General features: G+C 37.1%; 1 protein-coding gene, 2 long non-coding RNA genes and 1 pseudogene across 9 annotated transcripts; 3 read left to right on the top strand and 1 right to left on the bottom strand.

Annotated features, from left to right (window-relative positions):
- The first annotated feature begins 2244 nt into the window (after positions 1–2244).
- LOC114823180 (uncharacterized) lies at positions 2245–5854 on the top strand. 3 transcript variants are annotated; one of them, XM_070821219.1, is made up of 6 exons: positions 2292–2522; positions 3198–3276; positions 3363–3969; positions 4347–4985; positions 5080–5173; positions 5625–5854. In XM_070821219.1, the coding sequence occupies exons 3-4, from the start codon at positions 3636–3638 to the stop codon at positions 4721–4723; spliced, it is 711 nt and encodes a 236-aa protein (XP_070677320.1). In that variant the 5' UTR covers positions 2292–2522; positions 3198–3276; positions 3363–3635; the 3' UTR covers positions 4724–4985; positions 5080–5173; positions 5625–5854. The 3 variants fall into 3 exon arrangements, with proteins under 3 accessions (XP_070677319.1, XP_070677318.1, XP_070677320.1); XM_070821217.1 differs by lacking the exon at positions 5625–5854 and having other exon boundaries at positions 2254–2522; positions 5072–5172; XM_070821218.1 differs by lacking the exons at positions 3198–3276; positions 5625–5854 and having other exon boundaries at positions 2245–2522; positions 5072–5172.
- On the top strand, positions 5763–8134 carry LOC103425115 (G-type lectin S-receptor-like serine/threonine-protein kinase SD1-1; annotated as a pseudogene).
- A 732-nt stretch (positions 8135–8866) lies between these two features.
- LOC103427314 (uncharacterized) lies at positions 8867–13019 on the top strand. Of its 5 annotated transcripts, none has more exons than XR_011581517.1 (9): positions 8867–9160; positions 9529–9581; positions 10120–10208; positions 10517–10625; positions 11330–11497; positions 11581–11686; positions 12201–12291; positions 12541–12646; positions 12775–13019. It is a non-coding gene; the product is annotated as an uncharacterized lncRNA (long non-coding RNA). The 5 variants fall into 5 exon arrangements; XR_011581519.1 differs by having other exon boundaries at positions 11581–11690; XR_011581518.1 differs by having other exon boundaries at positions 8872–9160; positions 9707–10208.
- Positions 12488–13554, bottom strand: LOC139196517 (uncharacterized). Its single transcript, XR_011581522.1, has 3 exons — positions 13493–13554; positions 13111–13251; positions 12488–12597 (listed from the first exon to the last, which is right to left on the bottom strand). It is a non-coding gene; the product is annotated as an uncharacterized lncRNA (long non-coding RNA).
- Positions 13555–14048: the final 494 nt, after the last annotated feature.

The following is a 14048-nucleotide window of genomic DNA, read 5'->3' as shown; positions in this document are numbered from 1 at the left end:
CTGAAATCAAACCTCCAATTTGGAACTGACTGCCTGGAGCCTTTGCCTGGTTGCTTACTTAGCATTGCTCTCGAGTACTCATCCTCAACTGCTGTCAAGGTCACGAATTCCACCGGCAAATACCTCATGACAGTTGATCAGATATTGGCTCTTTACACTGAAGCTGCCAAGCGGGGATGAGTCACTATGAAGGAATGTTCTGAAGGACCATTTGAATGCAAAGGTTGCACACCACTTCTGCCATGCAAAAGATTGAAGCAGAAGGTTCAACGGTGGGCTGAAACAGATCACTACAGCACGACACCTTCCCATACCACATTCATTATTCCGTCAACAGCAAAAGTATCCCATATCATCAAGGTCGAACGTACTCTAGATTTGATGGACTTGTTTTGACCCTCAAATTTTTGAGTTGGCCTTATACTCTGAAGGGCACCAGAAAACCCTCCAGCACAGTTCAAGAATAAGCCTGTGGAAAGTTACTTCTTCAAAAGCAAAAGTATCTCATATCATCTCTTATCCATTTGCTTCTCCTTATCCTGACAGTTGAATGAGAGACAAGGAGAAGAAGAACAATCAACCGGAAGCCGAAGTCAAATCTCTGATCCTGCGTTGCTTACTTGGAAGTTTGACTGCTTAGCTTGTCTGTCACCTCTTTCGGCAGATCTCCTAGCTCGGCGACTTGGGGGACTCCTACTATAGGGTTTGTATCACACTTGACTAAGCCCGAAACTACAACTAAGCTTCAAGTGAAATTGATACATTACCTTGTGCGTCAACATCAGCTAAATACACCATTCCCGGATGGAGGAAAGGTACTTCCAGAGAAGGGCAGATGAAGATCAGACCACACTTCGGTACTTAGAAGTTTCATGATTACTCAAGGGATTGGATCTTGCAAGTCCCCAACCGAGGAGTTTCCCTCACTTGGGAACTTAGGGGAGCACTGTTTGTACCATACTTGACCAATCCCGAAACTACCGAGCACCGGCCAACGCTATACTGTCAAGGACCCAGAAGAGTTCCCCTCCGACCAGGAGGCCAATCACTACTCGACACGTGTCAAGATTAGAAGCCAATCAGAGTGCAGCACGTGTCGACATCAAGAACCAATCATAACATGACACATGTCAATGTGACAAAGCTACAAGTTTTTCTATAAATAGGGGTCATTCCCCCATAATATGGGCTAATGCCATTTTGTGTTAAATCATTCACAAGAACTCACTAAATTGAGAGCTTGATCCTTTGTACTTGTGTAAGCCCTTCACTACTAATAAGAACTCCTCTACTCCGTGGACGTAGCCAATCTGGGTGAACCACGTACATCCTGTGTTTGCTTCTCTGTCTCTATTCATTTACGTACTTATCCTCACTAGTGACCGAAGCAACCAAGCGAAGGTCATAAAACCTGACACTTTCTGTTGTACCAAAGTCTTCGCTGATTTTGTGCATCAACATAAGTCATTGTCACATAGCTACACTCTTTAGGCCAATTCACAAACGTTTGTGAATATGATCGGAAATGTCATATTATAAATCGATTCGTAAAGATGATTTTTCAGCAAAAAAAAAATTATATTGTTTAGTCATTGAGCTATATAAAAACATATGGTAGGAATTGATGAAAGTATTACGAACTGTTTCTGAGGCATTTTCATTCTTAAGTGGCCAAACATTGTTCATTTTTAAGGCGAAAAAAAAAATCAATGGAGAAAAATTCTAACAGATTTTAGTATGTGGCTAGAACAAATTTTCATCAATTGGAACATTTTCGAAACGTTTTAAATGAATTCTGAAAATTTTTACAAAACAACAAAAGTGCTATGAAAATAAGTTTTATGACGGTTTTGTTGAATTCTCCAAAACAAATTAAAAAAATAACAATTGTATATAAAAAAGAGGGTTATGCTATCTACATACTTATTTTTACTTCTCATATGTTCTTTCAATATTCGCTGCTCGGATGGAGTAAATTGGAGAAAATCAAGGCCAAATATTAACAAAGGTGTTTGAAAGATAAAAATAAACGTGTGAATAACATTAGCTATTTCTTACATAAATTTCTCCAGTATGAGAAGCGGAAAGACATGTCCAAGTAGAAGAAATTTTTCAATGTGACTAGCATATAGGATGATACAATTCATGTCATTATATAAATAATGAGATATATGGATCAAAAAATTAATAACTTAAAAAATAAAATTTCTTACTATTTATATATAAACAAACGATGTACCACCTATTCCGGTCAGAACGAAAAATTTATGGAGTAGGTGATATGGCTTTCGACAACTTCTGTGTTCAGTCACTAGTACCAAATCCAAAATTTTCATCTCATCACCAAGTTTTGGTTGCCGCAAGTAAAATCCTCCATGAAAGTGTAACTGTTAAAAAAAATTGAAAAAAGGCACTGTGTTGTGTGTTCCTCTCCTCTCTCCCTTTTGTAAAGCCCTAATCTTCCCCTGAATTTAACTTTCTTCTGGGTTGGCTGGCGTCTGCAACATTTTCTACCAATGAAGGTCAGTTCTCTCTCTCTCTCTCTCTCTCTCTCTCTGTTTGTTTTGAGAATTGGGAATTTCCCGTGTATTTATTAGATTAAGTAAAGGAAACAAATTGTTCCAGTTTTTTTCCACGTTTTGGATTGAATTAGTTGATGGGTAACAATTAATGACGCTAAATCTGGATTGCAAATTGTTGCCAATTGGTCTTATGGGCTCTTGTTTGAAAATTGGGGAGAAAAGTAATACAATTTTTGAAACAAACTCAACATTTTAACAGTTGGATAAATCTTAATGGAGACAGTAATCGTTCGTTGCTGCATCGAGTGTGTTTAAGGATTTTTCAATCTTCTGTATGAGCAAAGACTACCCCGGTTGGACAATATACTTGGAAGAAATATGGTTGCAAGGTTGGTTTAGTGTTTGGAAGAGTGTTTCTGGTCGATGCTGTAGCATGTAGTCTTCATCTTGCAGAACTGTTAAGCAATTTTATTTTTTTCGTAGGTCAAATGTCCCCTTGGCATGCAACGTACCATAGATCTTGCATTTCTAGCGTACATATACGATCAATAGTTGAGCAGCTTGACTTTTTTAAGGACCTTAGGAGAGCACTTTTTCAATATAAAATGTTCATATATGTACACACATGTATTTGTACGTATATATTTATGCTTCATATACTTTCTTTCTTTGCAGTACGTAGATGGTTCAGTTTTTGTGGCTTCAACTTAGGGGTCAAGGAGTTCCTAAATTCTCATAAGAAAAAAAAGAGGAGGTTCTGATTGATGAATGATTATGCTGTTTTCAGTTTATTAATTTTGAGTTATGTCAGTGGTAACCTGTGCCTCTCTTCAAAATCAGGTAGCAAGTATACCCAAAGGGTTTCATGGCAAGTAATGGCCTGCCATCTCTAGGTCGTGTGAAGCTAACTGATCTGGCACCTGCTGAAGGCCTTCCATCAGAATCTTACAAACTATCTGTTTCAACTTTGTCACAATCACTAGCACTCTATTCTGCTGCCATCATTCAGTTTTCCAGTGAGTGATGGGGCTCTTTTGAGGTCGGGTTTAGATTCGGCTCGCCTCTACTTCCACCAGAAAGCATCATACCCAGCTGCAGATATGGTTAATAACAATGACCCTCGTGACTGGTCCTCAAGAAGCTATTGTTTACCCTGGACTCGCACTCTATCAGGCAACTGCAGGATATGTTAACCCTGCACTGCAGAGAACGGAGACTGCTAATACACAGAGCAACTTGTTTGGGCGTTGTTCTTTGGCTTTTAAATTCATGCCTAAATCCATGACCAATCTTAGTTGTTCAGAGATGAGAACTGCTGGTCATGGGGTTGAAGCTCAGTTCCAGCTTCCAGTAGCGGTTGATGACTTTATGCAGAGATCTCACCCCACCAATCAACTCTTTAACAGACACGGTTTCCAAAGTTCCAATTTCCATGCAGCACAAGATGGTATGCTGCATTTAATCTTCTTTACCAATTGCCTGCTTGTTACATACTGTAAATTGATTTCATGAATGCAATTTTTTTAATGACAGCTTACTTTAATTAGGATTGGTCTTACTGACTGAATGAAGCACATGCACACACTAAAAATAAGTTCAATGTATAAGCTAAATTAAGTCCAACTCTATTGATAGTAATCATCAACTACTTAATAGTTTTTGCATTTCTGCTGTCATAACAAGGATCTTCAATCTAGTTTTATCTTCTAAAAATTATATCCGTCTCTTGAGTCCTCTTGATATTGGATTGCACGTGTTTATGTGTATCTCTTATGTGAGAAGCTTTTAACATTAGGTCCTTGGATCGATGAAATGCTGGAACAGGATCTATGAAGCCTTTGTTGAGGAGGAGAAAGGGTGAAAGAACCAAACCTCTGCCACCTTCCAAGAGATTGTGGGTCGAGGTCCAGAGAGTCCTGATGGAAGGGGTTCAAGACATTGCAGACAAGAAGGGAATCAAGCTGAGGTTCTGCAACCTGAAGGAGTGTGAGAATCACATTCAGACACTTGATAGCCCCTGTGCCAATATAAGAATGGAGATTGGGTGGCCAAACGAGGTGCCATTTGTTCATTCCCATGATCTCCCCGACAAGGCAAAGATCGGTTTCCTTGAAGCCTATGAACCTGGTTGGACAGCTACTCATGATATGGAGTTAAGTCTAACTGAACCTGGACAGGCTGGCCAGTCAACACTCGGTTAATTGTAATTGTAAGTCCCATTCTAGCGATCAAGTAAAAAAGTTCGTATGGGTAGCCAACCGAGACACACCACTGATTCATCAGGTCTATGCACGGTCACCATCCCTGGAATTCTTGTCCTTGTTGATATTAACAAGACAAGCGTTTGGTCCTCGAACACACCAACATCTGCGTCGAATCCAGCAGCACAGCTTTCGGATAGTGAATGGGAAGAGAAACAAAGGATTTTCTCATCCAGGCCACAGCCTCAACCTGCTAGGACATGTAAGTGCTAGCTGTCAAGTTGATAATTTTTCGTCGAATTATGTTAGAGGGACTATATTCTGACTGCATTAGCTAATGATATACAGTGTGACAGTGACTTCTCTATTAACATCTGGTGACGATAATCTTCCCCTGAATTAACTTTCTTCTGGGTTGGCTGGCTTCTGCAACATTTTCTACCAATAAAGGTCAGTTCTCTCTCTCTCTCTCTCTCTCTCTCTCTCTCTCTCTCTCTCTCTCTCTATTTCTGTGTTTGTTTTGAGAATTGAGCATTGCCCATGTTCTTGAACCATTTCTATATTTATTAGATGGAAGTAAAGGAAACAAATTGTTCCAGTTTTTTTTTCCACTTTTTGACTTGAGTTAGTTGATGGGTAGCAATAAATGAAGCTAAAAATCTGGATTGCAAATTGTTGCCAATTAGTCTTATGGGCTCTTGTCACTTATGATTTGCTTGTTTGTAAATTGCGGAGAAAAGTAATGCAATTTTTGAAACAAACCCAACATTTTAACAGTTGCATAAATCTTAATGGAGACAGTAATCGTTTGTCGCTGCATCGAGTGTGTTTAAGGATTTTCAATCTTCTGTATGACGAGTGTTTCTGGTTGATGCTGTAACATGTAGTCTTCATTTTGCAGAACTTTAAGCAATTTTATTTGAGAATTGGGCATTTCCTGTGTTGACACAAGACGGGAGTGTGAGGAGCTACAACTGGATTAATAGAGCCCAAGTTTGGGAAGTTTTACTAGGAACACCGGCTGATACATGTGACAACTATGGAATATGTGGGCCAAATGGTGCGTGTAATATTGACAACTCCCCACTATGTGGTTGCTTGGAAGGATTTAGACCAAATTTTCAACAAAAAGGGGCCTTTCGGGGTGCAACATATGCCTGTATGAGAATGACTCCACTGAAAACTGCTCCTGCACAGCTTTTGCAAATTTGGATATCAGGGCAGGAGGAAGTGGCTGCTCAAGAACTTTCAATGGAAATGGGCAAGATATATACATAAGAATAAGATTAGCTGCATCTGAACCAGGTATGGTGGTGTTTATTCTTCTATATAATTCCTTATTAGTTTTCTGCTTTGAAATACTTCATTACCACTTCAAGCAGACAATGCAAAATCCAAAGTGAAGAAAACGAGAATCATAGTAACCAGTACTGTGTTGTCTGCTGGACTTTTAATCCTGGGCCTAGCCCTCCTCTTACGTTTTCAGAAGAAGAAGCACCAACAAGATGGTAAGCTATTTGAGTTTCTACTCTTCTACCCCTCCGTTTTCTAAGTTCAGTTCCATGGTACACAATTTACTTCACTATGTGCTTTGCAGGAAAACCGAGATCGGACCAAAGGGAAGATCTGGAGTTACCATTATTTGACTTGGGCACTGTGATTTGTGCTACCAATGATTTTTCAAACCACAATAAAGTTGGGGAGGGTGGCTTTGGATCTGTCTATAAGGTGAAATCACAGTCTGCACGACAATTAGCTTGACATTTGAGCATGTCACTTTAGGAAGAGTAACAGATACAGTTAGCTAGTAGTATGAATTTTGATCATGATACGTGCTGATGAATTTCAGGGTACACTGATGGATGGACAAGAAATAGCTGTGAAAAGTCTATTGAAACATTCGAGGCAAGGACTCAACCGGTTAAAGAATGAGGTTACACATATTGCCAAACTTCAGCACTGGAATCTAGTGAGGCTTCTAGGATGCTGCATTCAAGAAGATGATGCTGATCTACGAGTTCATGCCTAACAAAAGCTTAGACTTCTTTATTTTCGGTTTGTTTCCCATTTGTAAACTTCCTATGATCCTTTGTCGATTGGCTGTGCAACGGAAGGGAAAGTATTAGACTGTTTTATTTTGATATGATACTATTATGTACTATTTTGCAGATCAAAGAAAAAGCATCTTACTAGATTGGCCTAAGTGTTTTGACATTATTAATGGGATTGCTCGGGGGCTCCTCTATCTTCATCAAGATTCTAGACTGAGAGTAATTCATCGAGATCTCAAAGCCGGCAACATTCTATTCGACGGTGAATTTAACCCCAAAATTTCAGACTTTGGCCTGGCAAGAAGTTTTGGAGGAAATGAAACTACAGCAGCGATAAATAAAGTGGTTGGAAGAACATAGTAAATAATGTAAAAGTACAATCAGACATTCTATATACCTTGCTTGTAAAATGTAGGTTTTGAAACATTGCTTTGCAGTGGTTACATGTCCCCAGAATATGCGATCGATGGGTTCTACTTGATAAAATCTGACATGTATAGCTTTGGTGTTATGGTGCTTGAGATAGTGAAGGGAAAAGAAACAGAGGATTTTCTCATCCAAACCACAGCCTTAACTTGCATGGACATGTAAGTGTCAGCTGTCAAGTTGATCATTTTTCGTCGAATAATACTAGAGGGACTATATTCTGACTGCATCAGCTAATGAAGTACTACTGTGACAGTGACTTCTCTATTAACAACTGGTGACGACAATTCATGTAAAAAATGGATTCGATTCCACTTAAGATCTAAAATGTGGTTTGTCTAGCATTATTATTTGTTTTTACTTGATTCTCTATACTTCTATTTATTCAGTACGATTGGTGGTTGTGATCTTTTAGGCATGGAATTTATACACAGAAGGCAAGTCCATTGAAATGCTCGATACATGAGTAGGAGACTCCAGTAATCCACATGAAGTTTTGCGGTCGATCCATGTGGGTCTTTTATGCGTGCAGTGAAATCCGGCAGATAGGCCAAGCATGCCAGCTGCAGTTCTGATGTTGAGTGGTGAAAGTGCATTGCCTGAACCGGAAAAACCTGGTTTTTACAGTGAAAGGGATTTAGATGACAACAAAGTCGATCCTTGTGCAAACAAGGTTACAGTTTTTTCAGCTAATGAAGATACATTTACCCTACTCGAGGCTCGATAGTTCATATTTCATGTTGCTGTTTATTTCGTCATAACTTGATCTGATGTCTATTGGAGTGAGTTAAGTTGATCAGATATTTCTCGAGTAATCCTGCTTATACATTTTCTTGCCTTACATATGCTTTGCTCTGATATCAGCGGTGACTCGATTGGAGAGGAATTCAATCTGATTAGATAATACATTTGAATTACTGTGATTTGGATTCAACAGATTGTTCACTGTATTTTCTAATGTTTACTGCAGTATGGGATGAAGTAATGATTTTTTTTTTCGGCACAACTTAATTAAACAGAGTCCAAAAAAACACCAACATGAAAGGTAATAAGGCAAACGACAAAGCAAACAAAGGTGCAAAACACAACCAAAATCAGCAACCAAGAATCAGGGATATTACGAGAATGCAAAACTTCGCCGTTACCTGGAAAAACATGAACTTTGACTAAGAAAATCCGCAGGGAATGACAGCGGCATAAAAAATAGAAGTCAGTTGTCCTGGAATCATTCTGAACAAGCCCTGCCAAAATTATATTATATTATTCCTATAGAGTAAATTGTAACTATCTTCCTTTAATTTTAACTCAATTAGAGCAATGGTTCATCAATTAAAATTTATTATCATTGGTCCCTCAACTCATCAAAACGTGCAGCTATGATCAACAATGGTCATTCCAACATAACTCGTTTTGACAAAATTTTTGACGTAGTTGACGAAAATGATCATAACTACACACTTTGATGAGTTGAGGGATCCTAATTATATAAATAGTTATTCCAACATAACTTATTTTAACAAAATTGATGAAAATGACTATAATTATCCATTTTAATAAATTGAGAGAGCAATGATAATAAATTTTTAGTTAAAGAATCATTGGTACAATTTATTAAAGGTGAGGGAGCTTTCTTCTAGCTTTTTCTCTGTTGTTCTCGCCGCTTTCACGCATTTTGGCCCTCCTTTTGTTTGTCTCTGAAACCTTAATTTTTCTTTTTCTCTGTTGTTCTCGCCGCTTTCACGCATGTTGGCCCTCCTTTTGTTTTATCTGAAACCCTAATTTTTTTTTCCCTTCCCCATTTTTCTTATCTCACTGTTTCTCAAGTCGCTGATTCCGCCCTTCTCTTCTCTCGCTCTCAAGCGTTCAGCATCTCACGCTCTCAAGCGTTCAGCGTCTCTCGCTCTCAAACCTCGCCGATCCGTCGAAACCCATATTCCTCAGCGTTTCCTCAAAATCCAAGGTACGGGCTTCACCCAACCGTGAATTTTTTGAATCGTTTTTTATTTTTTATTTTTTATTTTTTATTTTTTGAGTTTTGGATTCATAATTTTCTGTTCGGTAGCTGAGAAAATGTGATCCCGTGGTTTAGTTTTGGTGTTTTTGTGATTTTGGGTTAGTAGGTTTTTCGAATTTTGGGGTGTTTGTTTGTAGGCTCCAAAACCCTCTGTTCTCAAGGTAAATAATTTAAAATTCTGGGGTTATTCAATTTATAGTTTAGTTTAGGTTTTTTTTTAATAATCGGAGTTGAGTTTGGTATTTTGTTTGTGTTTGATTATGTTGAATTCGGATTTCAGTGCACTTATGTTTGGGTTTTATATTTTCCTGCAGGTCGTGATTGAGGGAGCTTGAAATGGCAATTGGAATTAAGGTCATAATACATAGTAAGTGTTTGGTTTTTTCTTCTGCTACAAAGTAGAAGTTGAGAAGTCCCGTTTTTATGTTTACTCATCTTTCAAGATAGTTTACGGAATATATGATGTTTTTTTCTTTAAATTTCTATTGCAAGGTGGCGATTTCAATGCCACCACAAGATATGGCTTTTGAGCCAATATACTGGTATTGACAACCAGAAGCTAATGGAGTGGGCAGCCAAGATATGGTTTTCCTGCATTTGTATATGTTTGTGGATCCAGCCTTTGACTGAAAAACATCATAAGATAAAGAAGTCCCCATATTTTTATGTTTACTTTTCAAGATAGTATTACGGAATGTATGTTTTTTTATTTTTAATTATTTTTAATTTTATTTCTGCTACAAAGTGGCAATTTCAATGTCACCACAACATATGGCTTTTGAGCCAATATACTGGTATTGCCAATAGAAGCTAATGGAGTGGGCAACCAAGAAATACAGCAATTTTAGTCTTAGTCTTACTTGTTTCATTGGTGTATTTGTACCCTTTTTTGTATTGTGAATCAGGCAAAATTGAACCGCCACCTCATGTGCCGCAGCTGCATCAAAGGCTGGTTCTCCAACGACGTTGTTTTCTAGAGCTCTCTCTACGCAAGGTATGCAATTTAGAGTTTTGGCCCCGAAAAGGTAGCATTTACCGCTGAGTTCTTCAGCTGATTTGGGGTGGGTATTTTTGTGGTTTAAATATTATGTGTGTAGAAGTGTAAATTTTCCTTTCTAAATGAGCTTTCTGTTGAAATTTCATTTTTGTGATTTTGGGGATTTATGTTGAAATTATTGAAAAGGATACAATTCTTAAAAGAATTCAGTTTACTTCATACTCCTTTTCAAATTCAAAAGGATAAATCAAAGGCAATAGATTTGTATATTAGGTACATTGATTATGTTCGTTTCTTTTTTCCAGAAACGTCAATATCTATCATCTGGTCCTCTGAAGGGGGAGTGCCTATCAATTTCAAAAACTAGAAAGCAACTCATATAAAAGTCATAATAGCTGCTTTCTTACTTCCAAGGTTCGTGCATATTTCTCCATTTTTTCATCGGTTACTTTTTTTAGTTACATTTTCTTTTATGTTCAAAATTATTGTGTTTCAGTGCTGTCTTTGTATATCAACTTCGAAATTCAAACACAAATGGACAATATTAATAGAACCCTATTTTCATCTAAGAAAATAAAGAAATGAACTGTGAAATTTACTCTAAGAAGAGCTGATCTTGCGTGTGGAAGGGGAATGATAGCGAAAATGTCAATAAGAATATTAGATGACTCCCAAATCATCTTAGCTATCTGTTGGAAAAAGCATTTCTCTATGAATCTTATAGTGCAAGTTCTTTAATAACGAAGTTGATTCATTAAACCTGACAAGTTCGCAAGACTGAAAATTTGATAAGCAATGTCCATTATGTAAAAAAATAAATGTGACAGATCGTAAAATGAGGGCTGTTATTTTCAAGTTCTGTCCATCAGTAGGCAATTCATATCATTGTTTATGACAGTGTAGAGAAACAGTGGAATCAACTTGACATTTTCCAACGAGACTCCAATTTTCTTGACGGATTTCATGCTCGATTTCAATCTATTATCTACTTGGATCCATTTTTTTCCAAGCCTAATTAGTTCTTGGAAGTGGTCTTTCATGTTTAATAACTATTTTTACACTTCGGAATTCTCCATGTTCTACCTGGTAGTCTTGAAAATTTTAAATTATAAATGCAGGTTTGTGTTCGTTTGCCCAGATGCTATTTCGAAGCTGGAGTAGGCATTGTTGATGAATCCTAGGAAAGATGATGCTCTGTGGTGTTTTGGAAATGCTCAAACTGCTGCGGATTATGTACTCCGGACCAGAATGAGGCAAGAGTTTATTCCCAAAAGGTGTCTGATGAGGTACTTTCACTGAAAAATCTCAAAGAAATTGTATTGTTTTTCAACTTTCGATGTGGAATAAGTATTATATGTTCTTTTTGCAGGAGTCGGGTGATTTTGAATCTGTATATTATGCTTACCGTCGAAATTTGAGTGGTTGCTCAGTTTGAATTTACTATCAGCTTAAGCTCAATATTCACTCGCTTAAGTGTGGGTAACCTTTTAATCTCAGTATATCATAGTTTTTCTTATCTGAATATCTGATAATTGTTTTCCTTTGGCTACTTGATTGTGGATCTCAATATTGTTTGATCATTAGAGTAATGCCTTTGGGTGGTTTGTGCTATTTACCGGGAATCTTAATATCATGTTGTTGATGCTAATTAAGAACTGAATTGATCTTTATGATATGTTTGAATTTCTTGATGGATTGATTGAACTTGAAAGTATATGCTTTGATATAATTGGAGGAAATAAATGAAAAGGAGGGAAGTGAGATTGATTACATAATCTGTAAGTTGGGTTTAGTGACATATAAAATTGCAATTTCAATGATTTGAACTACTTTCTGGGTTGGAACGAGTTTCTAAATTACTTGCAGATTACTATTTTTTAAATTAACTATAAATTTGTTGAGAAACTCTGCACACAATCTAATTTATAACTACATTACTGTTATAATATACCATTATATCCACAATCACATTGATTGATGTTTTTGCAGGAATGGCTCTTGAACTGAAAACAAGAGAATTCGAGTCCATCAGTAGCGAACTTCTGACACTTGCATGACTTTTTGAACAGAAAATGAGAAGGTTTACTATTTTAGTTTCTACGTGTGCATTTGTTTGGTAGATATTGATTGAATTTTATTACTGTTCACAAAAAAACTAGGGTCAGCAACTTGCTTTCATTCTGCTTGCGTTGGTGTTTGTAATTCTTAGTTCTCGACTCAAGTATTGCTTATGAAAAAAAATGAAATTGCATAATCTTTCATACAATTTGCTTTCATTCCGCTATACATACTCACGTGCAATGCTAATTGAACTCTTGCTATGCCGCAGAGAGAATTCAGCGTGTAGAATTTGGCTCTCTTCAAATGTCAGATCCCCATGGCTACCCTGTATATTTGCGGGCAACAGTTATTAACATCTAATGCTTGAAATTTAAGTAAGCACGCAACTGCTTTGTACGATTACTAATCCTATTGCGAAAAACAGAACGTCACAAAATACAGTGAAATTGAGTTGCAAATTGTCTAGTGCCTGATACAAACTTTGACATGAATGTTGCTGTAGTCTTGACCCATAGTAGAAAGAATCCAGCAACTTCAGGACCAACACAGGATTGTAGAAAAACGAGGCAAGAAAAGAGGGTTGAGAACTGATTCAGGCTTCACATTATGCAATGCAAAATGGAAGTTCAATTGCACACCAAAACAATATCAATAGCCGGCAATAAATGTAGGGTTTATGATTGTCCTGTAATTTATTGTCAATGCCTTTTCCACTATAAAAATCCAATCAATGAAGATGATTAAACAGTCGTGAATGTAAATTTCTAAATAAAAAAGAAAACGATAAAAACAGTGGATGGATTATTCAGTACAGAAAGAATAGCAGTATAGTCGTTACCCGGCGAGATGTTCTATCACAAACTGCATGGTGCATGAGAAGGCCTGCAGCAACTGAAACATTGAGAAAGAGTCGACCATGCCTTTCATTGGATTACTGCAATGCAAATCTGACAAAGCCAGGGCCTCATCACTTATTCCCCTAAATTAGACACTGCATTCAAATTAATATCGAAGAAGAACATATCTAAGATGTAATTTTCTTCATGTTACTAACTTTTTCTCGGTTGAATTTCTAAATTCTTCATCAGGTGCAAGTGTATCAGAAAATTTGATATTGGTCACAGAGACACACAAGTATATCAGTTTAAAATTGAACAAAGAACCAGCGTGGATGATATCGAAAAATGTAATGATCACTAAATAGGGAAAACGTATAATACCTATTTTCATTTCCGACTACAATCGCAGTTGGGCAAGACCAATCCATGTCGTATTTAGAAACTTTAAAATACAAAATGGAGGAATAACTCAGATACATGCTTGAGAGTAAAACTGTGGAACATCACTACTACAAAACCATTTAATAATGTCGCAATTCTAATTGACAAAAAACAGCTCTTTCTGTCGGCTATTACACAAAATCCGACAGAAAATGGGTGCAGCAGCGGTTATACTAACCGACAGAATTGCCAGCGTCAGGAAATTAACTTTCCGATAGAAATTGCATGAAAACCGACATAACTTATGTCGGATATATTCGACAACATGTACTCAACTAATGACGGATTTTATTAATTTGTCGGCAAAAACCGACAATAATTAACGGTAACAACCGACAATAATTAATAAATTACTGTCGGATTAACATTTTAAAATATTAAGAAAAACAACTTTCCGTCGGTCACAACCGACAGAAAAATATTAATAAATAAATTGTTACGGTCTCAGGCTTTTTTTTTTAATTTCTAATTGTATAAATTTTTTTTTTTAAATTTC

The sequence above is a fragment of the Malus domestica genome, chromosome 05 (assembly GCF_042453785.1).
Source record: "Malus domestica chromosome 05, GDT2T_hap1".
NCBI classification, from domain to species: Eukaryota; Viridiplantae; Streptophyta; class Magnoliopsida; order Rosales; family Rosaceae; genus Malus; species Malus domestica.
This window is presented reverse-complemented; position numbering and strand designations above follow the sequence as displayed.

Bases quoted from the DNA above. Each gene is read 5' to 3' on its own strand.
- LOC114823180 (XM_070821219.1), top strand. From the start codon at position 3,636: ATGACCCTCGTGACTGGTCCTCAAGAAGCTATTGTTTACCCTGGACTC. The intron at 3,970-4,346 runs GTATGCTGCATT...ATGCTGGAACAG, and splicing joins TTTCCATGCAGCACAAGATG to GATCTATGAAGCCTTTGTTG.